The 26,118-nt window shown below is 38.5% G+C and overlaps 1 protein-coding gene across 2 annotated transcripts in view; it reads right to left on the reverse strand.

The window, feature by feature from the left end:
* Positions 1 to 3,155: 3,155 nt before the first annotated feature.
* The window catches only part of NLK (nemo like kinase), a 147,010-nt gene continuing 124,047 nt past the window's right edge, over positions 3,156 to 26,118 (reverse strand). Inside the window, exons 6-12 of one of the 2 annotated variants that reach the window (XR_010937577.1) lie at positions 22,205 to 22,414; positions 18,954 to 19,055; positions 13,355 to 13,441; positions 8,013 to 8,211; positions 7,002 to 7,095; positions 4,836 to 4,962; positions 3,156 to 3,712 (exon numbers count right to left, since the gene is read on the reverse strand). Coding sequence is in view for 1 of the 2 variants with exons in the window: in XM_067716311.1 (XP_067572412.1) it covers positions 4,908 to 4,962; positions 7,002 to 7,095; positions 8,013 to 8,211; positions 13,355 to 13,441; positions 18,954 to 19,055; positions 22,205 to 22,414 (747 nt within the window). In the remaining variant the exon portion in view is untranslated. Of the gene's footprint in view, positions 4,963 to 7,001; positions 7,096 to 8,012; positions 8,212 to 13,354; positions 13,442 to 18,953; positions 19,056 to 22,204; positions 22,415 to 26,118 lie in introns of both variants that reach the window. The other variant, XM_067716311.1, reaches the window with a different exon arrangement.

The raw sequence follows: 26,118 nt of genomic DNA on the forward strand, positions 1-26,118 counted from the left end.
AGGGGCTACTCTTCGTGTGGTGCGTGGGCTTCTCACTGCGGGGGCTTCTCTTGTTGCGGAGCACGGGCTCTAGGCGCCCGGGCTTCAGTAGTTGTGGCACATGGGCTCAGTAGTTGTGGCTCGCGGGCTCTAGAGCGCAGGCTCAGTAGTTGTGGTGCATGGGCTTAGTTGCTCTGTGGCACGTGGGATCTTCCCAGACCAGGGCTCGAACCCATGTCTCCTGCATTGGCAGGCAGATTCTTAACCACTGCGCCACCAGGGAAGCCCCACAATATAGTTTTTATTTTTATTTTTTCACAATATAGTTTTTAAAAGGAACTCACAGTATTGTGTTTACAAGATTTTTCTTCTCAAGGATAGGCGTTCTCAAAAACTCTAAAGCTGTCCATTAAAAAAAACCATGGTATAACTGCTGCAATTAAGAAATGGATAAAAATAGTTGGCTGTAAGGATGATGAGCTGTGAAAATTAGTATTATTATCAAAACGTAAGTAAAAATAAACCCAGCTTTCTTTACTACTTAGAGATCTTTTGAGCATTTCCCTGAGACAGGAGACCGACTGCTGTTTCAGAGACCTCTGAAGTCGGCTACCTTGCATAAACACTGACCTCTTAGCAAGAAGGTCCGCTTGTTAAAAATTCTACCAACAGCAACCTGAAAACGTTGTAATTTACTTCTTTCCAAGTATCTGGGCATTGTTCACTCATTGGTAAAGTCACAAGAACAGGGGAAAATGTTATCACTTGTGTTTGATTCTTAAAATATTTTAAACCTGAGAGAGGAAAAACTGGATGTTAAATCAGTGAGTAGTATCAGTCTCTTCCATTCAGCCCTGATTTCCAAAATGGAAAACAAGATTGAATAGCATTTAACTTATTCACTGGAAAACTTTTACTTTGTTTTTTCTCCTTCATGCTGTGTCATTTAAAACATTGAGATAAAAGTACATTAAAGAATGGAATGTAAAAAGTGCATGAATTCTGGAGCTGAGATGGGAGTGAGGAAGACCCTGATTTCGGGCTTATGTAAGCGGGTGGATGACGAAGCCCAGAGTCGAGGGGTGAGGCGTACGCAGCAGATAGAGCACTATAACTGGAGTCATTCTCTTCCATCTCACCTGCCAAAAAAGAAAAGCCTGGTGCTGTGCTGCCAGGAGCACCACCCTGGCACTGGTCCTAACCTAATACGAGGAGCCTGGCTCAGTGTACAACTCTACTCCCCTTGTCCCCAGTCCTTTCCCTTCCACAATTCCTCATGAAATAGTTAAACCTCAACTATTTTGCTCGTCTAGGAAGGGGAAAAAAAGAGCTAGTGGGGAAGTGAGAATGATTTAATAATAATAAAATTGTCGGGGGAAAACCATTATTAATTTCATTTTTGACATGGCTGAGGTGCCTGTAAGATACCCAAGTAGAAATTTCTAACAGACACCTAGTAGAAAAATCTGGGTATACAGGTAAGAGATTTGGGGTCATTCTCTTACAGTCAACGAGGCCATGAGGGTAGATGAGGTCACAAGGAGAGTGTCCAGCAGTGGATCTCGGCTGCACATTGGAATCAGTTGGAGGACTTAACAAACAAACAAACAAAACCACAGCACAAAACTGATGCCTGACCTTGCCTCCAGAGATTCTGGGGTGTGGCCTTGAAATTTCTGAAAGTTCTCCAGGTGATTCTACCAAGTAGCCAAGTCAAGAACCCTTGGCTTTGGAGTTGGATGAAAACCCAGGATTGATCCCTAGCCCAGAGAACACAAACATGGGAGGTTTAAGCAGAGGAAGGAGCCTGTAAGGGAGACTTGTAGCCCCTAAAAGAGAAAAACAGGTGTGTTTCAGAAGCCAAAGAAAGACCACTTAAGGAAGGAGGGGTGGAGAGTCACTGCAGGGAAGACTCTAAACGTGTCTATTTACTACCATGCTGCCTAGACGTTACTAGAACACAGTAGAAAACAGCACCCCCCAAAGCTGTCTTAATTTAAAAATCCATGCAAGTGATGCATTGTCTTCTTTAATGTATTTTAATTTTAATATAAGAGTAATATTTAAAATGACTTAACCATAGAGAAAAAATGAAATAAAAACTCCAAATCTTATGAGCCACCTCAAGAGATTATCTCCATCTTCTGGATTCTTACACTTAAATGGCAAACAAACTGTAGCTGCTTACAGCCCTGACTTACCTGTTCATACTGATTACTGGCTGTAGAAAACTCCACATTTTTGCGATTATCAATAATTTTAAATTAAGAAATAATCCCCTGGTTAGGTGAGCAGGTTCTAGTGGGAACAGGTCAGCAAGTTTTCTCTAATACTTATCTGTGAAGAAGTTTAGTTTCAAAGTGTTATACGTGCAGTTATTTCTTAATGCTCTCGTGATGAAAACGTTTTCTTACTTAAGCATTATTGATATTAACAAGGCTTCCATATAAGTGATTATTGCACTTAGTAGGTTTTCAAAAGTTTGTTGGATAAAATAAACTAATACTTGTATTCGTATTGATTTATATGCGTTATAACAGTCAACTCCTCCCATGTCAGAAAAAAAAAAATCCATTCATTTTGCTAAATCAGGAAAAGATAGGGAGAAGTACACACACCACCTACAACCCCAAGAGTAATGCTGTTTTATCTAGTCTCAGGGAAAGTATTCTGAAGTTAGGCAGTTTGGTATCAGGTCTTAGTCACACCACCCAGCTGGGGCTTCTTCAGCTGGAGGTACCTTTGGGATGCCAGGGGCAGGAGGCAGAAAGGAAGAGGAGGGAGGGGTCAAGCCCCCTTAGCAGTCTGCTGCATCCAGAGCAGCTCACTTTTGTTTAATATAATGGACTCCATTATATTGATTTCACATGAAAATAGGATTCTTTGCTTAAAAAAAGTTTGAAAACCACTGGATTAGACTCTATAAAGTCTGGAAAGACTAAATCAAATTGCATATATTTAAACCACAATATCTTTGACATCAGTTAACTAAGTTTCCAATATGTTTTTGGCAATCTAAAGTCTGAGAAGATTAAAAAAAACCCCACAACTAATTACCTCAAAGATTGAAATGGAAATATAAATAGGTAATGTCTCAAAACTTTGCAAATTCAGGATACAAGCTGTACTGAAGAGAAAATAAAGGAAAGGAGTTGAAATAAAACAGATGACACCTCTTTTTCAAATGTCACATTTAATGTTTTCACCACTGTACTTCAAATCTACATTGTACAAAGTGACCAGTAAGTGTGCCACGGTAATTGACCAACCTCTGAGATTGTACCTTTCACACCAGTGTCTTCTTGGGCTCTTTTGATACTAAACACGTTTCTCATTCAAGTGAATTGAAATGCTTCAGTTGGGTTGATTCTCAGGAGCCTCATAAAAAAAAAACAAAGATATTGCACCATCTTTGTTTAGTAATTCAATGTTTGTTTCTTTCACAGCAAATAATTACTTCATTGAAGTTAAAACTTCCAAACATAACTTATTAATAGTCTTCAAATTCAGCTCAGATCACTCAAGATGAAAATACTCTGCTAAATACAGATAACTTACAATAACTTTAACAGTTAATTGTCCATAACACACACCAAGGTTTTTCCTAGACCAATTTTAAGACGATCCATTAGTATTCCTTGTACAGGTGAAAAACGATCTTCAATTTTCTTGTCTTTTTATTTTTAATATAAAAGTTGGAAGGGACATTCAAGTTTCAAGTCTCCACATTGAACTTAAAAAAAAAAAAATAGTCATCATCAGCATGTGGAGGTAAACAAGCCAAGTTGTATAACTCCAGGAGGTAGAGGCCTTCAATTTGTATTCATATATACATATGCACAGAAGAATTCAGTGTTCCAACAGAAAAAAGAATTTGTCAAAAAGTAATAAGTTATTTACTACTGTGACATTTCAAGACTCCCACAGCTTTGCCTAAGGACACAAACACATTTGACATAATTCCCTATGTGCCTTTTTTTTTGTGGCTTAAATTTTTTTTAAATTTGTTTTTGTCTTTTATTTATTTTTTTTTACTGTCCAGTGCAGGAAAAGTCTCACAAAATTTCACAGACCTAAAATGTGCAAGCTAGTTCTCTCTCTATACAGCAATGTTGGGATTCTTTTGAAATTAGCCCAGAAATGAATTATTTACACACATGAAAGATGCATGCTGGGGGTTCTTTTATGTAAGAAAGAGCAGAAAAACTTCTAATAAAAATAGATTAAATATATATATATATATTTATACTGGGTAAGGAAAACAAAAGTTTAGTCTCTCCTAGTCACAAATTCATTCTCTCTACCAACAACATTGGATTTTAGACAGCACACATCACCGTCACGGCTCTAATGAGAAGCTAATTATAGGGCTTGATCATTAGGTGGCATGCCCCTCCCCCCTCCCCCCTCCCGAGGTGCAGCCACGATCAGCTCACGTGGCTCCATGATTGGTCGCAGGCAAGGTTTCCAGATTCTTTCGTTTTAGAGAACCCCAAATTTTCAGGAATGGCTCAAATATCAAAATGTATGACTGTCCTGTGTGTGTGTGTGTGTGTGTGTGTGTGTGTGTACAATCTCACTTCATTTTAAAAAAGAAAAACAAAACAAAACAAAAAACACAAAACCCCAAACTCCCAAATTTGGTTCAATTCTCTTTTGTTCTGAGGTGAGCCATAACAGCTGCACTAAATTCATAAAACATGTGCAACTCTGGGTAAAATATTTTTCTTCTAAAAGCACAACCACTTTACAAGATTAAAAGTCTAGTAACATTTCTAAATATTATTCATATCATACAAGTAGTGGTTGTTAATTTAAAACTTCATTAGTAAAATTACAGTACAAGCATGATTAACCTCCAGAATTGCAAATCCCAGACTCCAGTGGAAAGCTACATTACATCTTCAGTAGTACATTATCTTCCACCGTCACTCCCACACCAGAGGAGATGGGGGCATCTCAGACGGCTGAGCAACAGTGGAACTGGAAGAGAAGAGAGACACGGTGAACCGGTTGTAGCACCACAAAAGGCAACAGGGCAATTCATTACTGCCTGTTTTCCCCCTTCCTTTAAAAAAAAATTGTAAAGTCCATTCCTGGATTTTTATTTGTTTCTTTTCACTTCTCTAAAGGTGCATTTGTTCCAAATTGTTCATGTAAGGATCTGTATCTGTAGTGAGGTGATATGGTACAGTAGCTAATGAGTGGGCTTGAAAGCAACACATCATTTACTAGTTGTATGACACCGAGCAAATTCCTTCATCTTTCCTCTCCTGGAAAGGGATGCTATCCACCTCATAGGATATTGTGATGAATAAATGAGATAATGTATGTTTTTCACAGTGCTTACTTCATAATATAAATGGTAGCTATTATAAATAATAATGCTTATAAATCAGTCGGGAACATAACCTTAAAGGATACAGAATTATCCATTTAAAAGTAGCTTCTCAAAATAAGGTGATTTTAAGTGGGGACCTATTTTGAATGAGCCTCATAAGCATTCTTTTATCAAGTTTTAATTGATAATCATTTAGCACTTGTTATCCACAGATCTGTTTTATCAGTTATTTCACATGTCTGTCTAATGTTGCCAAGATTATAGACTTGAGGGGGATGTGTGTCACTTTGCTTCCTGGGGGCCCAGGATAATGAATAACTTGCACCTGAAAGGTATTAAAACACCTAATTGACTCTTAGGGAAAAATATTAAAACAAAGTAATTTTAAACCACAGGGAAGTAAAAAGGCAACTTAATTCCTTCTTTCTACAGAAAAATACATGGAAGGAATGAAAGTCCCCTGATTTTAAAAATTACAAACAAAAATTCTTGACCTTGGTTCAATAAATTCAATCAGCTTCAACACTATATCAAGGCCAATTAAAAGGAAAGTGAAGGGAAGGGAAAGACAAGCAAGGAGGAGAGGGAAAAAGGAAAGGCAGGAAGGCAGGAAGCGTGTGGCCTCTCAGATCAAAGCCTCCCTTCGTGCTGCTCCGCGATACCTGAGCCAGACCCTGTTCACCTTTTTCCTTCGCCACAGGCCCAATGATAATCTTTGTCAACAGAGGGCGCTGAAAGGGCATTGCAAGGCCTCTTTTTTTTTTTCCCTTGGAAGGCCCAGCTTTGGTCTACCCAAACTTTCTGGCAAGTTTCTCTCCACCTAGCAGGCTCTTTGATGGATCAGCTCTGCTCACCCCTTTTGTAAAGTTTCTTCACCATCATGCTGTGTTCCTGTGGCTCCTCTCCAAAGAGGTCCAAATCTTATTAGCCTTGGGTAGAGGGGCTTCCTCTAAGTTCTCAACTTCTCCCTTGTTCACTCTCCCTCAGTCCAGAGGGAGTACTTGCTTTCCGCATTTGCTACTTCAGACTCTTCAGAATCCTCTTGCATGCCTTTTAGTAGTTAACCATCTTTTCCTAGTTAATGCTTGTTATTAAATTTTCCCTGTTCATATTACTGGGTGTGGTTTCTTTCTCCTGACTGGACCTTGATTGATACAAGGAGTTAGGGAAAAAGAGATGGAGAAGGTAAGGACAAAGAGAGATCAAGAGAATGACGCTTTCTAGGTTCTGAAGGAGGCTTATAGCTCTATAACCAGTAAGACTGTTGGTTTCTCTTTAAACAGGATACACCAGCAGTCCACTTATAAAACAGAATTTTCTTGCTTGCGGTTATTATTAAGGTGGTGGGGATGGCAGTGGGAACTGAGAGGACCATGTGCAACGCCAGGACAGTGGCTGCCGCGCTGCTGGCAAAGGAAGATCCCCACGTACTTGACCAGGCAGAGTAATGGGCATCTGGGGAACTGCCAAGGCAGCCACAGTGAACTGGAGCTAGTGTAACAACAAATGCTTACATTTTTAACATGCTTTTGACTAAGCCAGAACTCACAACAGAAACTTTCTGTTGGACCTTTTATCTGTTATCTAATCTAAATAAAACCAGAAATATGCTGAATGAGAAACTCACAATGGCATCCTTTTAATTCTAACAAGAAAGTCAGAATTACATCCATATAGTTACCTAATAAAGCTCTTAAAAGCAGCAGACTGAGGGTTGATGCAGAGAGGCACTCTGTTTCCTTTCTGCTGTTCCAAAATGAACTGATGAATAATTTCTGTGGAGAAAACAAATATCATACAACCCACGCCAATTTGCAGGCCTGGGAGCAGTGGATTCTCAGGTTAACTCTAGTCAGCATCTGAACGGCATTTCCTAGTGGTTTAGTTAAACACACATGTCATCTATCAGGCAGAATCCAGTGGAACTTTTCTGAAACCAAAATGACAGGTGCTGCTAAACGTAGGCAAAACCCCCCATTTTGCCATTACGGGGGTTGGAAACCCCATGAGTGGAAGGTGTAAAATGGTCTATAAATTTGAGAGTGACTCCACTGGGTTGGCATTATAAATGAACTCTTCTAAATTGCTGGTAATTATTGCCTTTTTGAAAATCACTTAAAAAACCTCAGTTGGTATTTAGGTACATAGTTTCAGGCTGGTCACTTTGGGGACGACTCTCTTCTAAAATGTCCTGGAGCAACACTTAGAACCACTCAGAATTCTGGATGTCTTTACCCGCCCCCCCAGTAGATCGTGTCAGGAAATTTTATGAGCAGACTATCAGAAATCCCCTTCTTGTCATCATCCAAGGAATGATTCCCTCAGTGGATGTTTATCCTTTTAAAAACTTTGCATGTTATATAAAAAAGTCCAATATGTATCATTCCATGAAATCACACTGAGTGAATACATATTAAATATACTGAGTCACACTAAGTCAGTCAGCTTTGAAAACAAGAACAAAATGTTCATTCCTCTGCCGGACCTTCCCCTGGATATAAAATCAGTGTTTTTATAACACACACAGCTTTCTTGGCATATGTGCTCCGGACAAACAGCTGTATGCAAGTTTGTAAAACAAACATATAAAGGAGCTTTGATCTCCATCCAGAGCTCAGCTTTCCACACAGCCACATAGCAGAAAATGTTACCAGTCACCCCACCTGGCGGAGGGCCAAAAAAGCAAACTCACCTTTAACCTGTCGGACAGAACTGAGGTTCTTCTCAAAAGTGTCATCAAACTTGGGATTGGTGATGGGCTCAAAGTCACTGGTATAAACTCTTCCAGTAGAGGTGGAAAAGCAACATTTACACATACACGTGTGATATCGTAGTCGCCCTTCATCTAGGTAGGGGTGGGCTAAGGCATCCTTAGCGGATATTCTTTTGGACTGAAATCAAATTTAGAGACCAGCACATCAACACTGCAGATAAACATGACTGTCCACACAGGATCTTTCACGAGCCACAGTGACTGCTTTACACGGCTTATACTTAACTTATGGAACATCCTGTGTAAAGGGATAATTGCGGACGGTGAGGGTGAGACAGTAATTGAATTTGGAGGTGGGTAACATAGCAGTAGAGGGAGTATATGACTTAAGACAAACTACTGTGATAAACCACCATACGCTACCGGAAAGCACTTAGAAATGACGCTGCTAAGATCCTGAAAGTTCTTACCTTGAAACAGATATATGCAGGGTCAAAAATGACAAATATCATGACATTCAAATATGTAATGCTTTGGAAGGGATATATTTACATTTAAAATAACAGTTATATTTTCTAAATATGTCTCAGCATTTAGAAGAGATGTGATCATGGTGGCAATTTTACAAAGCTCCTTGAAACTTTTATCCTCTTGGATACCAAATCAACTTGGGCAAAAGCTTCTCTGAAAGCTGCTGGAGTAGGCATCAGCTCATGAATGGCCTGTATGCCATGTTCTGATATCCAGCCCAGGGTGAGTGTCAGCAGCCTGGGGTTTTCTGGCGCTTCAGATCAGAACACAATATACTAGTTTCAGGTTACATAAACCATAAACTTTTAAACTCATTTCTCCATGAAAAAAAGAAAAAAGCTGTCCCTCCTTTTAGCTCAGTGGGTATGTAAGTACTACTGAGAGAAGGTGGATTTTGATTTAAGGATGACTCAATAGTAGAGAGTAGAACACAAACTGACACTTTGCCCTGCTTATAATATGATCCAGCACTTCACATAACACAACTAAAAAAAAGAAAACCATCTGCACTCAAACCAAAAATAACTGGATCACCGCAACTGGTTCTGGTCCCCCAAGTAATAAAATGTTAAATATTTCCCATAAACCTGGATTCCCTAAAAACACCTTATCTCTGATTTTTTGCTATGCTAATGTTAAAAGGCATGTCATGACCTTTTGGGATATGATAATAACAAGAGAAAGCTGCTGTTTATCCACCATGAAGAGATGAATGTAAGCTTCACAATCCTGGTTTTGTTCCTTTTGCTACTTGTCATGTTTTGTATTTGGTGATGCAGCCCTTCTGAAGTCTGACTCACTAGCACAGTTAGCAACTAAACTTTTCCTTTTCTTCCTAAATGAGTCCAACTATTCCCAGAGGTTCCACTGGGATCAAGGTCTAACACCCTGCCTGGGTCTGGGCCCCTCTCAGTCCTCAGCATCTCTGGCCAGTCTCACGTGTGGGACTGAGCTCTTTGGCTTTTGCCCACTAAATGTGGTTATTGGCCAAGTCTATTTCTGTTTCTGACTGAACATGGCTGATCGTGTCCAAACTGGTGGCAGCAGTGATTGAATCTGGGTTTTAATTTTATCATATGACCATTAAGTCACTTCTGTCAGGTGGCAGATGTCAGAAATTGGGCCCCTGTCAGCTGCCACCAGCAGATGGAATCTGGCTTCACTGTTAGTCTTTTTTGTTCGTCTGGGAACGCTGGTATTTCCTGAAATTTCAGATGCAAAGCTGAAGAGATTTTGGTGTTTTCCTAACTATGGATGGCACGCTCTGTGTTTGAATGTTCCTTGTGCACCAATATGGGGTCCTCTAAAGTGTCTTACCTAAGAGAAGCCTTTGAACAAAAAGTAAATCAAATCCCTAGCATGCAATGATCAACTTTCATTTCTCTAAACAAATTAAGGTCTCTTTGGGACTTCTGAAACACGGCTAAAGAAAGGAGACTCGTTTTTTAAGGGGTATGAACACTGAAAAGAAAAACTGTCCTGTTAAATTGAGGAAAAAAAAATCACAAAATTTCTCAGATTTAATAGTGATGTTCTTTTGAAGGAATTGATGGTGCATAATTATGTCCTCTATGTCTTAATTACATCTTGTTTAAGTAATCAACATTTGTAATAGATATGGACACTTCACTTGTTTATATCCTAGATTTTGTTACTTTATCAAAATTGGCTCTTCTAGTTCTGAATAAGTGATAAAATTTTCCATTTTACAAATATAAATGGATGTACTTCGTATACTTCTGAGGCGAGTTAATACATCATATTATGAGATCTCTTAAAATCAAATGGAGCAAACTCCTATTGCAACTGGCTTTTAGAAACAGTATCAACACATTAAAGACATATAAAAAGCAATGGAAAGATGTAAAAACATTCTTCTTCCTTATGAATAAAATATTTTGGCTCTTTAGAAATTTTTGCTTGCTCAAGTTATAACTCAAAGATTAAAAAAAGCTTTAATTGGGAGTTAAAATAATACTATTACTTGATTACTAGATTACAAAGTAGGCAAAATGTTTCTCTTAAACACCTTAGAAGTTTTAATATCCGGTATATAATTGTATAAGATAATTGTATACAAGATGACTCTTTGGACAAATCAGTCTGAGTTAATAGTTATAAAAATTTAAAAACACCTGTACAAATAACGCTAATACAATATTCTCATTTATATAAGTTTTAGGTTTGTTTTCTCATAAAAAGCCTAATCATTCTGAATTTGATTTTTTTTCCTACTGGTTTTGCTGGTCAGATAAACTAATATTACTCTAAGATTATGGAATTACAAATTATGTGTTAAACTAAATGAGATGAATCATAATAGGTAATGTGTTTCTAAAAAGAAATTAGTTTTTTGTATGCTACGAATCATAAAGACTTAATGAGTCAACTAAAATTTCAATCTCCTAATTCTTAATTAACAATAAGACCTTACTAACATTAATTTGAGTTAATAAATGGTCTTTGGATATACGGACAACATAATTTTAATATACCTAGGCTCTTCATTAATACAGTATTGAGTAGCCATCAATAAACAGTTAAAAAAGATGTGCAAATACCTTTGGGTTAAAATACATATGTATTGTTTTAAAGAACGTAAAAGAATGGGTGATGATAGGAAGATGTGTATGCAAGATAACAGTGTTTTTTTGTTTGTCGAGAAAAAAGTAAATAGTTGTCTAAATTCCTAATAATTATTGTTGTGCTTTAAAAATATTGCTTGTAACTGTTTACTGCCTTTACATAAATTACGGTCTCTGGAGATTTGTTTAATGTCATCACTATTTTGAGGTAATAAAACCCTCATTTCTTTCTTCTTAATGTATCACTAACCCTCAAATTTAACAGGTTAAAACCAGAATGAAACATTCTTTAAAAATGGTATCTAGGGCTTCGCTGGTGGCGCAGTGGTTGAGAGTCCGCCTGCCGATGCAGGGGACACGGGTTCGTGCCCCGGTCCGGGAAGATCCCACATGCCGCTGAGCGGCTGGGCCTGTGAGCCATGGCCGCTGAGCCTGCGCATCCGGAGCCTGTGCTCCGCAACGGGAGGGGCCACAACAGTGAGAGGCCCGCGTACCACCAAAAAAAAAAAAAAAAAAAAAAAAAGGTATCTATTTCTAAATGAACCCTCAGAACTAGAAAAAGAATCCTTAATATCAATCATAAACTAAATTCAGTAAGCATATGTCAGAAAAAAATTCCAGATAAATCATATCTCCTTCTTATAGATAAATCTAATCTGTAACTATGACCACACCAAAGGTTTCATTTAATTAGGTGTGACAATCCCACTGTTAAGGAATAAGGACTACATTTCACATGTAGAACTGATGTCTAAAAGGCCTCCCAGGAAATATGCGTGGTATCCGCTGTACAGTTCAGGAAATTCCAGCCTTAGAGTTCCAGCCATGAGCTCCTGGCAGGTCAGGATCATAAATAAACATGGGATCTCAGAGAAAGAGAATACCCAACAGCTGTAAGTACTGCGGGAAAAACCTGGTACAGGTGAATTACACAGTTCCTCGTTCTTAATCTAAGTGGAACTAATAAAGAAAATAACATACTTCTGACACAGAAAAGTAAATTTAACCTCAGGGACTTTAGAAAATCCTTAATGGGCAGACAGAAATTACCTCTGAAACCTGAAGTTCATGTGCCTCTAGTTTTGTTAACCATACAAAAGGTCTCTATGTATTAATCAACATCTCCTGTTAGCTACGCAGATAAACTTGTGAAATAAAATATCAAACTAATGACACTAAACCACTAGCTCATCCAGCAAATTATGTGGCTGAAACTGTCTTTAATGGCAGGAACTTGACCACAAGGAGAGACTGTGGGAACAAGAACTGCCACTTTGTCTTGCTTCCCATATCACTAAGTACCTCACTCACATGCCAAAGTAAACAAACAAAAGGAAAACAAAAACACCAACCAAACAAAAAATCCACTTTGCACCCTGAGATGTAATAAAAATAACTTGATCACTCTGATCGGTTCTGGTCCCCCAAATAACAGAACCCTGTTTCCCACAAACCTGGACTTCCTAACAAAACATTTTTATCCCTCATCTTTGTTATGCTGACATCTGAAGATAGTTCTGACTTCTGTGGATTTAATAATCATGTGAGAAAGTTGCTGTTTTCTCATCATGAACAAACCAATGTAAACTTAACTGGTAATTTTGTGGGTATTTTTCCCCTTTAAATATCTGTTGTATTTTGTATTTGGTGACTTCCATGTACTCTCGGCAAGTAAAATTTTCTTTCCTAAATGCTTCCGTTTTTTAGTCTTCTTTGACAACAGTTATTGGCACAGATGCGAATAATGAATATTCTTTGGACAAATGAATAAACGAAGAGCTGAACTTTGCCCCAGAAGAGTCAAGTCTAGAAATGGCATTTGGAAAAGCCACCATTTCAACAACCCAGAGTAAATATTTCCTTACGCAATACAATGGGCAGATTTTTTTCAAATAATGTTAAAAAAATTTTTTTTCCTAATTCGAATTGGTGTCAAACTCCTTTTACAAATATCGAGATAAATAAGGATGGTACCGTTCCTTATCTCTCTTCACCTAGACTCTTATGTGTTAATACTCAAACTTCTGTGTGATGGGTGAGCATGATACACATGGAACTGGGGGCTGAAGTTTATCTTTTAAAAAGTCATTATTAAAAAAAAAAAAGTCATTATTTACATTGCCCATCTATTCAAAGCCAGGATGTTTTTCTTAGAACACATATTTTTAATTCATTAAAAAAAATATAAAAACAAACACTACTTACTGGATCAAAGACCAACATCCTGCAAAGGAGATGAACAGCTTCATGTGTAGCCTGGCTAGACAGGGTATAAAGTACAGGAAGAGATGGCTGTGAAAAAATAAAGAATTCAAATATGCAAGTGAGTGTTTGTGTAAGTAGATATGGAATACAGCCAATTTATGACAAGGTAAGTACCCAGCTCAAAAGGTGAGTGCACATGAGTCTCGACTCAAAGGAAATGAGTATTCCCCTCATTAACCAGTCTTCAAAAGCAACAACTGTCACTGACTTTCAGTGGCATATTTTATATTGCAATGATTACCCATTGTAGGTCAGAGCACAGAAGAGCCTATGAAAAATGAAAGCTAATCCTGAAAATACGGAGCTCCTGTTAGCCTTATATCATACACGCTTTGGCAAGAAGGGAAGACCAAACACGCCCAAGGATGGGAGAAAAGAAGATTTAAAACCTTGGCTACATGCAAGTAAACTGCGCAAAGCAGGCATGTGAACTATGTCTTACGGCAACATTACCTTGCTAAAACACTAAAGGAGCCTTAGGACACTCAGGAATTTACAGAATCTTCTAAGAAAGGATGACACCACTTTAGCACTGATTACTCACTCAATAACTGTCTTTTTTAAGTGGCAGGCATATCCACATGCCTATATCTAACCCTCTTGCACTGAGGCAGGGAGACGACTCTAATGACCTGAGAAGCCACAGAACTTATAAAGCTTTTATTTCGCTGCTTGGAGGGTCAGGGGATGGAGCAGGTGAATGGCATCACTGCACTGTCTCTCACGCAAGTAACACTAAAAGGTCTCCTTATATCTCAATCACGGGCCTAGAATCCTACTATGATAACCACTAACATCAAGTATTTTACATATCTGCCTCCTTCCCTCAGTTAAGCCGTAGAGGAAAATTCTACAAGAACAACAAGACACCTCAGAATCATCAGGAGGTAATTATTCACCATACAGATGTTTTCTTCAGGATCAAGAGTAACAGGAGATGAGATGGGGGTTCTAGTTTACTAACTAATTAGATAAATCAACATCCTGAATCTCAGTATCCTTAAGTATAAAATGAGGAGGTTGGACTAAATGATCACTGAAGTTTACTTTAGTTCTAAAATTGCATGACACTTGATAGGATTACTATAGGTAAAAAGCATTATGTGCACAGAACCCATATATAGTTGGCATTTAAATATTTGTAGATGGGAATTTCCTGGCAGTCCAGTGGTTAGGATTCCACACTTCCACTGCAGGGGACACAGGTTCGATCCCTGGTTGGGGAATTAAGATCCCACGTGCTGTGGGGTGCGACCAAAAACAAAAACCCCTAAAATCCATATATATATATTTGTAGACCAATTTACTACTCCTTGATGCATTTACATGTTTTCCTGCTAAAAATATGTAAATCTATGACAGCTCTGAAATTATTTGTATTAGTCAAGATAAAGGAGGGGGGGATTGTGGAGAGCGTGGGGAGAGGTTTTAACTTACAATTTACATATATTTTCCATAAGAACTTTTTTATTGTGTAAAATGAAGTAATTTGATATTCTTAAAAGATTCCGATTCTTGGTTTGACTGTGAATAGCTGTGCTTTTTTTCACTGGCTTGTGCAGGATGGCAGCCAAATTCCAGTCAGTTTTTACTGACCAAAATGTCTCTCCATAAGCAATTCTTTTCTTTCCACTCTCAAAGTGAATCTACCCCTCATCCCATTTTTGTGGTGCAGGCAGGTTATAGGGAAGGGAACACTAGAATGAGTACTAGAAGACGCGGCTTCAAATTCTAACTCTGCCATCACTAGACTCAGATAAGTCCCTTGAACCTTAGCTTTCTCATCCATTAGACTGCACAAGTACAGACCTGCTTACCTACCACCACCACTGCTGATCATCTAACATCCACCAAGTGCCAGACCCTGAGCTAGGTGCTGGGACAACAAAGATGAATAACACCTCTCTGTGGGCAAGGAAAACACATAAACAAACAGTTCCAGAGGCCACTGAATAGAGGATATAAGACAAATTAGAAGGCAAAATTTACGACTCAAAGACAACTGGGTATGGGATGGGGAGCTTGTGAAAATCAAGAGTGGATGTTTAAGGCTACCTGAAATTTTTAAAATCCACCCCCCCAATATTATCTTTCTTTACAGAAGTATACCCCAACAAATACACTAAAAATAAGCCTAAGTTTCATTTCAGCCTAAACAGTCATCTGATATGCTTTCTCCTTTCCTGTGTTTATATTATATATGCAAGTTAAAAAGAGGGACAGAGAAAAACAGTCAGTTCAGTCATGCCAGTACCTCTCTAGAATGACACCTGTTAATAATTTAGCATTGGCTCCACAGGAAAGATGCAATACTAGAAATGCTGCATTTCTAATTCCATTTTCTTCCCCTCTAATTTACCAGCCATTATGCCCGGGCAAGAGGCCCTAGATGGTATATGCCACAGTCATCGTGAGCCAACTGCAGGGTGTGGTCGCCCCGGCAGCACCGGCCAGGCTGCACAGGGCCTGTTAGATATTGCTGACAGTCTTCACCCGGCAGCAGAGAAGCTGAGCTCCTCAGTCAGCAGCGTTGAGTTGCACCATGCACAGTGCACTCTAGTAAGCATTCTTGGGATTATATAAAAGAAACCCCCAATTGAAACATAAGAAGTTTGAATTGAATGAACTCTCTACCATACTCTGAGTCTCTTAACTGTAAGATAAGGTCCCTGTCAGGGGACAGGACCATTTTCACCTCAGTGAAAATACTTTACCTATTTCTGACACAATTAGCTGAGAACAATCTGAGGAATGATGAAGATCTAAACCTTGTAAGAGATGAACAAAGGGACTAAGGGCTCTTAAGAGACTTTTCAATCCTACCAAAACGGCGGTGCCTCAACAAGTATCTGCCCTTAATAGGTCCCTGGGCCATGGCAGCTAAGATTTTGAGTTGTGGAAAAGAGACAGTAAGTTAAAAATGCCACATAGTGTTCTTGTCTGCCCCCCGTTTCCTGACTTTAAGGGAACCACTCCCTTTTTCACTCTCAGATCAAGTGGTTTGGCTGGGCTTGATTTCAATCTCTGAACTCCAAGGATGGGCACTTGACCCAGGCCTGGCCAATCATATGGTATATTCCCCTGAGCACCACGACTGGTTCCAGGATGGGCACACAGTTAATACAGGTCAGGAACATACAATGGAATGGATAAGCTAACACACACCTCCAATCCTTTTATCCTTATCTACCTTTATTAACTGGGATAGAAAAGACCCATTTTTTTTTTAGCTTCTCTTGCCATCTCGGAGGCCACATATCACATAGTTCTGGACAATGACATATAAGCAAAGGTTTGCTAGGCAGGCTTCTGGGAAAACTTTTGCTTTCCTGATAAAAGGAACAGATAGTGCTAGCGCTCCCTCTTTCCTCCATTTTTTCCCTTTGAATATGGATGATTTCTGGACAAGCTACAGTCATTTTGTGACCATGAGGCAATAGGCAAGAGACTATGAAGTCAATATTCTAAAGATGGCAAAAGCAGAGAGAAAGAAAAAAATTAAATCCTCTATGACATAATTGAGCTGCTATGCCATCACCAGACTGCCTACCTCTGAGACTTCATGATATGAGGAAAAAAATAAACTTCTATTTCTTTAAACCACTGTAAGCAAGGTTTTCTATTACTCATAACCAAATACATTCCTAATGGAATCAGAGACCTTCCAAATATTTTTATGGACCTATTTGGGAAAGCTCTTTCCTGAGGATTGATATGCTAATAGAACGCAGGGCTAGACTACTGGTTCCATTTTTGCAAACACATGGGGGAAAGCCTGTCTGAAAATGAAGCCACCACATAGGAAAACAGAACAGAAGAGTCAGATTCCTGGCATGAAATATCACTTGACTACCTGAATCCAGCAGAGCCTGAAGTCAGTGGTAGCTCAAGACTTTTCAGTTATATGAGCCAGTAAGTTCCCTTTTTTGCTTAAGTCAGTTTTAACTGTCTCAGTGGAAAGAGTCCTGACTGATGCCACATGCAAATATGTATATTAATAAACCAACACAAGTATATTAATTTGAGGCAGTAATCTGTGACTTTAAGAAGATAGCCAATAAGGTTCTCCTGTATATGTATATTTTTTAAAAAGTCCCAACAAATAATAGTACATATTTCTGTTTGTACAAATTATGTAAATAAATGCATAGAAAAATATGTCTGGAAAGATATTCTAAAATTAATCCAGAAGAGACTAGGATGGCGTGGGGGTAGCTATGGATGACTAACTCTCTGTAGAATTTTTATTTTACATGTACTCACATATTACTTGCATATATACAAAATTTTAAAAAATTGCTTTGAAGGTATATGCGCCAGGTATTGATAAATTAGTTTAATATTCCTGATACTGGCCAGTAAACTGAACATAACAGATCTTGTTAGTTCTTTCTATTTATATAGAACCTTCCTCTAGGTTAAGACTTACTGTGCTCTTCTAAGGGAGTTAGGGCCCAAATGATTCTATACTTCTAAACTAAATGCAACAGAAGGATGTAACCAGCAGGGGGCTATTTAAAATACCAGCACCTACATCTCTAGTAGTAAATCTACATTTACTAGTTCAGGCTGGCTTTAGAAGATAACACACTTTACCCATTGCCCTTTTTGCCTGTCAAAATGGAAGCTCTGGAGTCACTAGAATCACAGAGAGGGAACCACAAGGGAAAGGTAAGGCCTTGACCAAATGTCTGGCAGGTAATTGAGAGGACTGTCAAACTCAGTCTGTCATTTGGTCTATCAATTAGATCAACCAGATCTTCTAATGATCAATCAGATCATCTAAATGCCCAGTTTAAAAGAAAGCAAGGCAAAGCCCAGGAAAATCAGTTGCCGAGTCTTCCTGTTCAAGCCTTCTCTCTTCTGTTTCGGTTTGTTGTTCCTAGGAAAAGTATTCCCCTTACTCACTCTTCACATCATTAAGCTGTTTTGTCCAAAGGAGATTAGGAAAGTGCTTCTAAAAAATGCTGCTAAATCGACAGGGTGGAGATAATAACCATCTTGTCTTTCTCAGCAGTGACTTGGCTGGTTGCAAGTAATATTGATCAGTGCAAATCTGGCAATCTCTCTTCATACTTCTTTTCTAACAACATTCACATCTGATTCTGTGTTAGTGGCAAGAGGGCAATAGAAACAGCTTCACATTCCTGGCTGGAATGAGAGATACCAGGTATTTCGGCTCAGTATGTGGAAAGTATATCTTGAGTATACATGCACTAGGTTATGGTACTGAGGTCAAAGCTCCACCCCCAGTAACTTTTCCCGGACACATCAAAAGCCAGGAGACAAAAGCCAGGGGTCATTTATTAGCAAAGGTGCTACAAAAATATTTACTTTTTCCTATAGCATTGGGAATTACTATATTCTATTGGGTTTGACAAATATTTTAACATTTTCTTACTTATGGCCATGACATAAAAAAATTAAGAAAACCTACAAGTAATGCTTTTGTTTAAAAATTCTCATTTCATTATTCTGTTGGAAGAAAACTCTGCCCAAACAGATGGTTACCAAATACAGAGCCCTTCTCTCCTCTTACCTGTTTATGAGGACCCCTGAGTATGTGTGCCTTAGCACCTTCACAAGCTGTCCTCATTGCTTCCAGTGATGGTGTGCCCAAGAGATCTGTGATCAAATCCAACTACGAGGAAACATGAAGTACAGATGGACAGTAAGCTCATGGAAACAACATTTCATTACTCTTAAATCACAGCGTTAGAGATGAGGACCAAATTTGGGGGAAAAAAATATTAAGGCAACTTCCAGATTAACTGGTAGGAGCCTCTACTTTCACCTTCTGGCCTTTTTAAAAACAAACAAACAAACAAACAAACAGATAAATGTTTATTAAGAATCTGTAAGATACAAATAGAGAAAATAGTTTTGGGAAGCATGGCATTCTAAGGCTATAGTAATTTAGGGTCTGCATCTGCCTGCCCCATGTCTTGATACCGCAGCCTCTATGATCCTTGTAGAAACAAACTGCACTCTCAGTGACGGCTAATGACTATTCTGTTCGAACAGTTAATCAATGGATTCTGATGCTTCAAACGGATTCAGGCTCATCGAGGAGCTAATCCAAACCAGGCAGCTGTGATTTAGTAAATACTCAGAACATTCACACCTGAAATAAAAGCTAAGTTTGGGCCAGTGCAGACCCTTTACATCTGGTTATGCTAGAAATCTCTTACACTGGCGAAAAACCGTGTGATTTAGAAAACTATGACACCGCATAAGGCCACACCTAATTAGCTGTGCACAATAAAGGAGAGCAATAAAAATGGTCTTCTCACAAACAAGTCTTTGTAGGTAGCAAACTACCTTAACAATTTTCTTTAGTGCTATGATTGTTCTAATTTCATAACCCAATTAGCAATAACATTTCATTCTAATTCCTCCAGGATGGAAAATTCTTATCCAGTGGATACTTATTTTCCTGGTTCTGGGGTTGCCAAATACAAAGCACTATTTTCTGCACTTAACTAAGCTATGGGGTAGCCATCAGTATCACTGCCCTCCAGGATAATAGAGATTCTCAAGTAGCTTGTTTTGCACAGAATAAAAGATCTCTATATAAAAGCTCTTTGGGAAAAGTGTGTTGGCGATACTTTTGGACCTCTAACAACTACACTAAAGGCCGAAGGAAATGACTGGCTCATGAAAACAAATGGAAATATTGAGAAAGTTGTCTAAAATGTGTCAGACCTACGGATGAGAAACATTTTTATGAAGTCTGCTGGTACTACAGTACATAGGGTATTTATTTCTCGAAGATAAAGGAGAAAATGCTACAGAAAATATCTACTTCCATTTAGAAGTTAGACTGTTTTTTCATTTTAGATCTTGATTTCTCACTCCAAAATACACTGATGACTGATAGATGTGAAGGAGACTTCAGTGGCTACATGAGACTGGCAAACTCAAGACCTATGCTATCTCTCTAGAAAATGAGATATTTGAATCCCGTTTCAGTTGCTTCACACTTTCCTTTGTACATTCTTTTCAGCAGCAACCCAAGATCCTTGTTCAATATATAGTATTTGAACATCTTAATTTTTACTTAAGCTTTTCTGTATGGCAGCTTATGTCCAGATATGACATATCATCTTACAGGTAAGTCTGTTAAGCTCTACCTTCTAAAGAAATTGAATAGTAAAGTGAATACTATCAATAGTATCCAACATTAGATTATTTATGATAATTTTTTATCACCAGGATCAATTTTAAAAGATGTAAACTTAAACAAAAAGACTGAATGTATAGCAGAGAAATAGATTTAAATGTTGATCAGAGCATATATAGTTTCTAATGTATCAGTTAACAATTCTTGGTAGATAGAGCATAAAGGAAATGATTTCATTTTTGGTCAGGTGCATGAATTATTTACAAAGATACACAATAGTTAGGGTGATCTTTTAAAATGTGATCAATCAAAATCTTAACACTCCCTTGCTCAAAACCCTTGCTCAAAAACAGAGAGCTTTCCATCACACTTTGGATAGAATAAAATCCAAAGTCCTTATCAGGTCTCCATGGTCAGGCTCTTTCTCTCTGACCTCATCTCTTACATACTCTTCCTTAATCAAGCCATGCCTCCAACACGCCACACTTGTTCCTGCCTCAAAGGGCTTTGTTATGCTGGTTGTCCCTTTTGTCCCAGGTATGCTGCTGGCCTCACCTCCGTCCAGGCACCTTCTGGTTGTCCCTTTTCCTGGAATACTTCTTCCCGGTATCTTGCTCCCTCATTTCACTTGGGTCACTCCTCAAATGTTATCCCTTCAAAGAGTCCTTTAGCACTGCTCTGCTCCATCATCATTCTCTATCCCTAACCTGGTTTAATTTTTTTCTTCATAGAATTTATCATTACTTGGGATTATATTTATTGGTATACTTATTTTCTATCTCATGTGAAAGTTTCACAAAGCTTTGTCTTATATGGCTGTATCCCTCACACCCTGGCACACCACCACCACGACCATCATAACTGCTAACGTTTACTAAGTGCTTACTAGACCCCAGGCCTTACTTTCAGCTTTACTACTTCATTTAATCTGCACAACAATCCTCAGGAACAGTTTAACTTGCCCAAGATTTGACAGATAGCAAATGGCAGAGCTAGGATTTGAACCCACCAATTTGATTCTACGGCCTGACTCATCATTGTTACGTTATTCTCACGCAAACAATACTGTTAAAATTTATGAATAAAAAATACTTAGGAATTACCCCAAAGAAAATATGGGTAGTAATGAATTAGCTATAAAGACGGACAGTTAAAGTATAATATCAGGAACGGTTTCCTGAAGCTACAGTTTAATCAGCTCCTGATGTTCTCTGCCACATTTAAATATTTTAGCTCAATAAAAGTTAGAAAGGTTTCTAAATGTTCATATTTAAAGAAGTCAACACTTAAAATTTATATTCTAAGCACAAAGTGTAAGTACATTAAGTCACCCAATACATTTTCATGTCAGATCCATTCAGTTAGAAAGAACAGAGGCCCTCTAACCACTGAAGATTACACCTGTGCAAACTGTTACATCTGAGTCTGCTGCCATGCATCAGTGCGTGTAATAAAGTCAACATTCCCTCTAATAGGCTCATAAGTTGCAAAATCAATATCTCTGTAATCTTCAACTTCATAACTTTCTGAATTTTAAGTGAACTTGAATTTGCTAAAAGCAATTTAGACAGTACAATGAATAAGCCCAAGACATGTGTGCAAGATGGTTTTTCCTTTAAATCTGTAACAGAATTGAAAAGCTCCTAAAGCCTAAAGTGAAATCATACCTGCTGAATGGGACTCTGTGCCTGAAACAGTATTCTTCGTCCTAGTAGTTCTGCAAAGATACATCCGACAGACCAGATGTCAATAGCATTGCTGTAATGACGGCTGCCCATCAGGATTTCCGGAGCCCGGTAATACTGAGTAACAACTTCCTGAGTCATGTGACGGGATTCATCTAATTCTTCCACTCTGGCCAATCCAAAATCACAAATCTAAATAGAAAAGATTATCAAAATATTGTCAAACAAATATATTTACAAGTTTAAAAGTAAAACAAAATAACAAAAAACTAAAATCTTGATAGACCTCTGAACTTTGAAAAGTTTTCAATGATATAGGCAGAGTATATTTGTGTCAACATAATTTGATCTTATTTGGATGAAAGGGAAGAAAAGTCTCAAACTTCCATATTTCTATATAAAATGATGTATTGTAAAGATATGCTTTTCACTTTTCATCTGTTTTCAACTGGAACTAACTAAACAAACAAAAAGCAGCTGAATGCATACTTCTAGGTTTGATGAACAAATCAAGCTAATTTATTTTCAAGGCTGGCTTATGGAGGAAGATATTACAAGGAAAATCTTGAAGACCTCCTGAGCTAACTATGTTCACTATCTTTTGTTTGTTTGTTTTTGGCCGCACCACATGGCTTGCAGGATCTTGGCTCCCCCGACCAGAGATGGAACCTGGGGCCCCGGCAGTGAAAGCGCCAAGTCCTAACCACTAGACTGGAGGAAATTCCCATATGTTCACTATCTCAATGGAATATATATAGTAAAATTTCTTTAAAGCTATGGGTTTCAAACGGAGTCCTGCTAAATCCAGTTCTGAGGAGGTACTTCAGGAGTTCCGTAAACATTTTACCTAAATTTCACATGTATCTATTTAAAATACACACTCAAATGTGTGAATATGTCAAAATGTAGCACACTGTAGAATAACAATGCTAACAGGTTCCTTCATTTCTTCACACCATTAACATTTAATTAATTGAGTGCCTGTTATATTTTAGACAGTATGCTAGAACTTGGAGACATAATGGTAAATGAGAAAGACTGATTAATTTACATGCAGACCTAGGAATAAATCTTTTCTTGCTCCTTCTGTTTAAGTGAAAAGTATTTGGAGGTTGCAAGGTGAGCTGTTAGTAAATAGCAGCAGTGCCACCACCAGCAACTTCTGCTTATTTTCAGGAATTAAGATTTTCTTGATACTGGGCAACCAAAACAAAAACTGGGAGCACTGAGGATGAGATAAAAGAGTAATGACCATCTAAGCTCCAGTGTTCTCACTGATTAACTCTGAGTCAATATTATAAGGGACAAAAAGAACACTTTTTTTTTTTTTTGCGGTACGTGGGCCTCTCACTGCCGTGGCCTCCCCAGCTGCAGAGCACAGGCTCCGGACGCGCAGGCCCAGCGGCCATGGCTCAAGGGCCCAGCCGCCACGTGGCCTGTGGGATCCTCCCGGACCGGGGCACGAACCGACGTCCCCCGCATCAGCAGGCGGACTCCCAACCACTGCGCCACCAGGGAAGCCCAAAAAAATAACACTTTTTATCTGTCTTCTAAGTTGAGGTCCCAGCATAATATTTCATTTGAAAAAAGGGTCTGGAGGCTTAAAAAAACTTGAAAACCACTGCTTTAAAGAAAACAAATTTTACCCCTAATTTTTGGCAATCCTCTCTTTTTATCTTGAATGTACTATGCCTGGTCACATCAAATGAATTCATGTTTGTATGTGGGGATGAAGAAGTATAAAGCCAACATCTTTAAAACTTAAAAATGAAAGTAAATTTCCAGATCACACAGGAAAAACTATACCAAAAAGGAAGAAAGGCATATGTTGTTTTTCAAATCCTCCCAAAGGCCAGTGTTCAAATAACACATAATGTTTAAACGCTCTATTACTTGGCCAAAAAATTTTAGGATATCTTTTAAAACAAAATAAAACCAGAGGAAAGGACTTAAATCTACTTTAATTTTCTTGTATTTATACTAAAAAGAAAAAAAAAAACAACCAACCACCTACCCAGCAGAAAATGTTTTCTCTTATAAAACAGATCTGGAATCATTTTTGGCAATTTATCTGGAAGACAGGCTAAATTCAAAGTAAGAAGCTTATATGGTCAGATAACCAAAAAGATATTCGATTTCCAGCAAAATTATCTGTTTTGTGCCTAATAGTAAACAAAATATATTCACAATCTGAAAGAGCGTTAATTTTTAAAAACTGTTTTATCATAATTATTTTCTATGCATTTTTACGTTTGAGAAGAGAGTATTAGCATCAGTAGACTGGCACTCTACTCTGGCTTTTAAAAGTAGGCTGCTAAGACAAGTTAAAGGAACAGAGCAAAATTTCAATTTGTTCTCATCTGTATGCTGTTTATTCATAAATGACATTTTCTTTTAGTTACTCATTCATGTAGCCAGAGGTTACAATACCATAACGATTTGGAAAATGGACTGCAAGCAGTTAATGGCGTCAAGCATGACAGATTCTACACAAATGCTTTGTGAAGTTCTCCAACCAGAAACTGAAATAAGAAGAAACTGGCTTAAATTGTCATAAAGTGACTTGGTATGAATAGGACAAAGAATTCCTGACTTTAAGGTTTTTTTTTTTAAAACCAGGGTTTATTTATTTTTAAAATATTTATTTATTTATTTTTGGCTGTGTTGGGTCTTCATTGCTGTGCATGGGCTTTCTCTAGTTGTGGAGAGCGGGGGCTACTCTTCATTGCAGTGCGCAGGCTTCTCATTGCGGTGGCTTCTCTTGTTTGGAGCACGGGCTCTAGGCGCACGGGCTTCAGTAGTTGCAGCACGCGGGCTCAGTAGTTGTGGCTAGCGGGCTCTAGAGCACAGGCTTAATAGTTGTGGTGCACGGGCTTAGTTGCTCCACGGCATGTGGGATCTTCCTGGACCAGGGCTTGAACCCGTGTCCCCTGCATTGGCAGGCGGATTCTTAACCACTGCGCCACCAGGGAAGTCCCTGACTATAACATTCTTAATTTTTTTTTAAGAATAAAAATAGGTTATGGGGATAGGTTACAGCTCTTTTTATTTTTATTTAAAAATATTTATTTATTTGGCTGCGCTGGGTCTTAGTTGCCACATGTGGGATCTAGTTCCCTGACTAGGGATTGAACCCGGGCCCCCTGAACTGGGGGCGTGGAGTCTTAACCACTGGACCACTAGGGAAGTCCCTACGGCTCTTTTTAAAAAGTGATGGTGGCAGGGGAATGAACTCAAATGACCTATAGAAGGAATATTTACTTTAGTGGTTTTTGGGACAATTAATTTTCTGTGGAAACAAAAGAATGAACTACAATATTAGTTGTTTTCAGGGAATATATGAAAAATAGGTTTTAAATCTTTCTAGAGTTAAAACAGGAACAGAGTTCTTCAAGGAAAGAGTGAAGGGAAATTTTTTATTCAAAAGCAGTATAACATCAGCTTTTGAAGAAAACTGGCCCACAGTTTAAAGAAAGCATTTAAGATAAAACTGAAATTTGGGCTTCCCTGGTGGCGCAGTGGTTGAAAGTCCGCCTGCCGATGCGGGGGACATGGGTTCGTGCCCCGGTCCGGGAAGATCCCACAAGCCGCGGAGCGGCTGGGCCCGTGAGCCATGGCCGCTGAGCCTGCGCGTCCGGAGCCTTTGCTCCGCAATGGGAGAGGCCACAACAGTGAGAGGCCCAAGTACCGCAAAAAAAAACAACAAAAAAACCCTGAAATTCATTTATATACTTGGTTTTAAGGTTTAGCTTGCCAACAAGCTAAGTACTAATGACAGTCTTTAAAATATGTTTAAAAAATGTTTAAAATAAGACAACATCTATAAACAGTTCTTTTCTTTTTCAAATATATCAGTTGAAATGTTAAGAATATTTACTGTAGACTGAAGCACCATA

Source organism: Pseudorca crassidens, chromosome 19 (genome assembly GCF_039906515.1).
Source record: "Pseudorca crassidens isolate mPseCra1 chromosome 19, mPseCra1.hap1, whole genome shotgun sequence".
Classification (NCBI taxonomy): Eukaryota; Metazoa; Chordata; class Mammalia; order Artiodactyla; family Delphinidae; genus Pseudorca; species Pseudorca crassidens.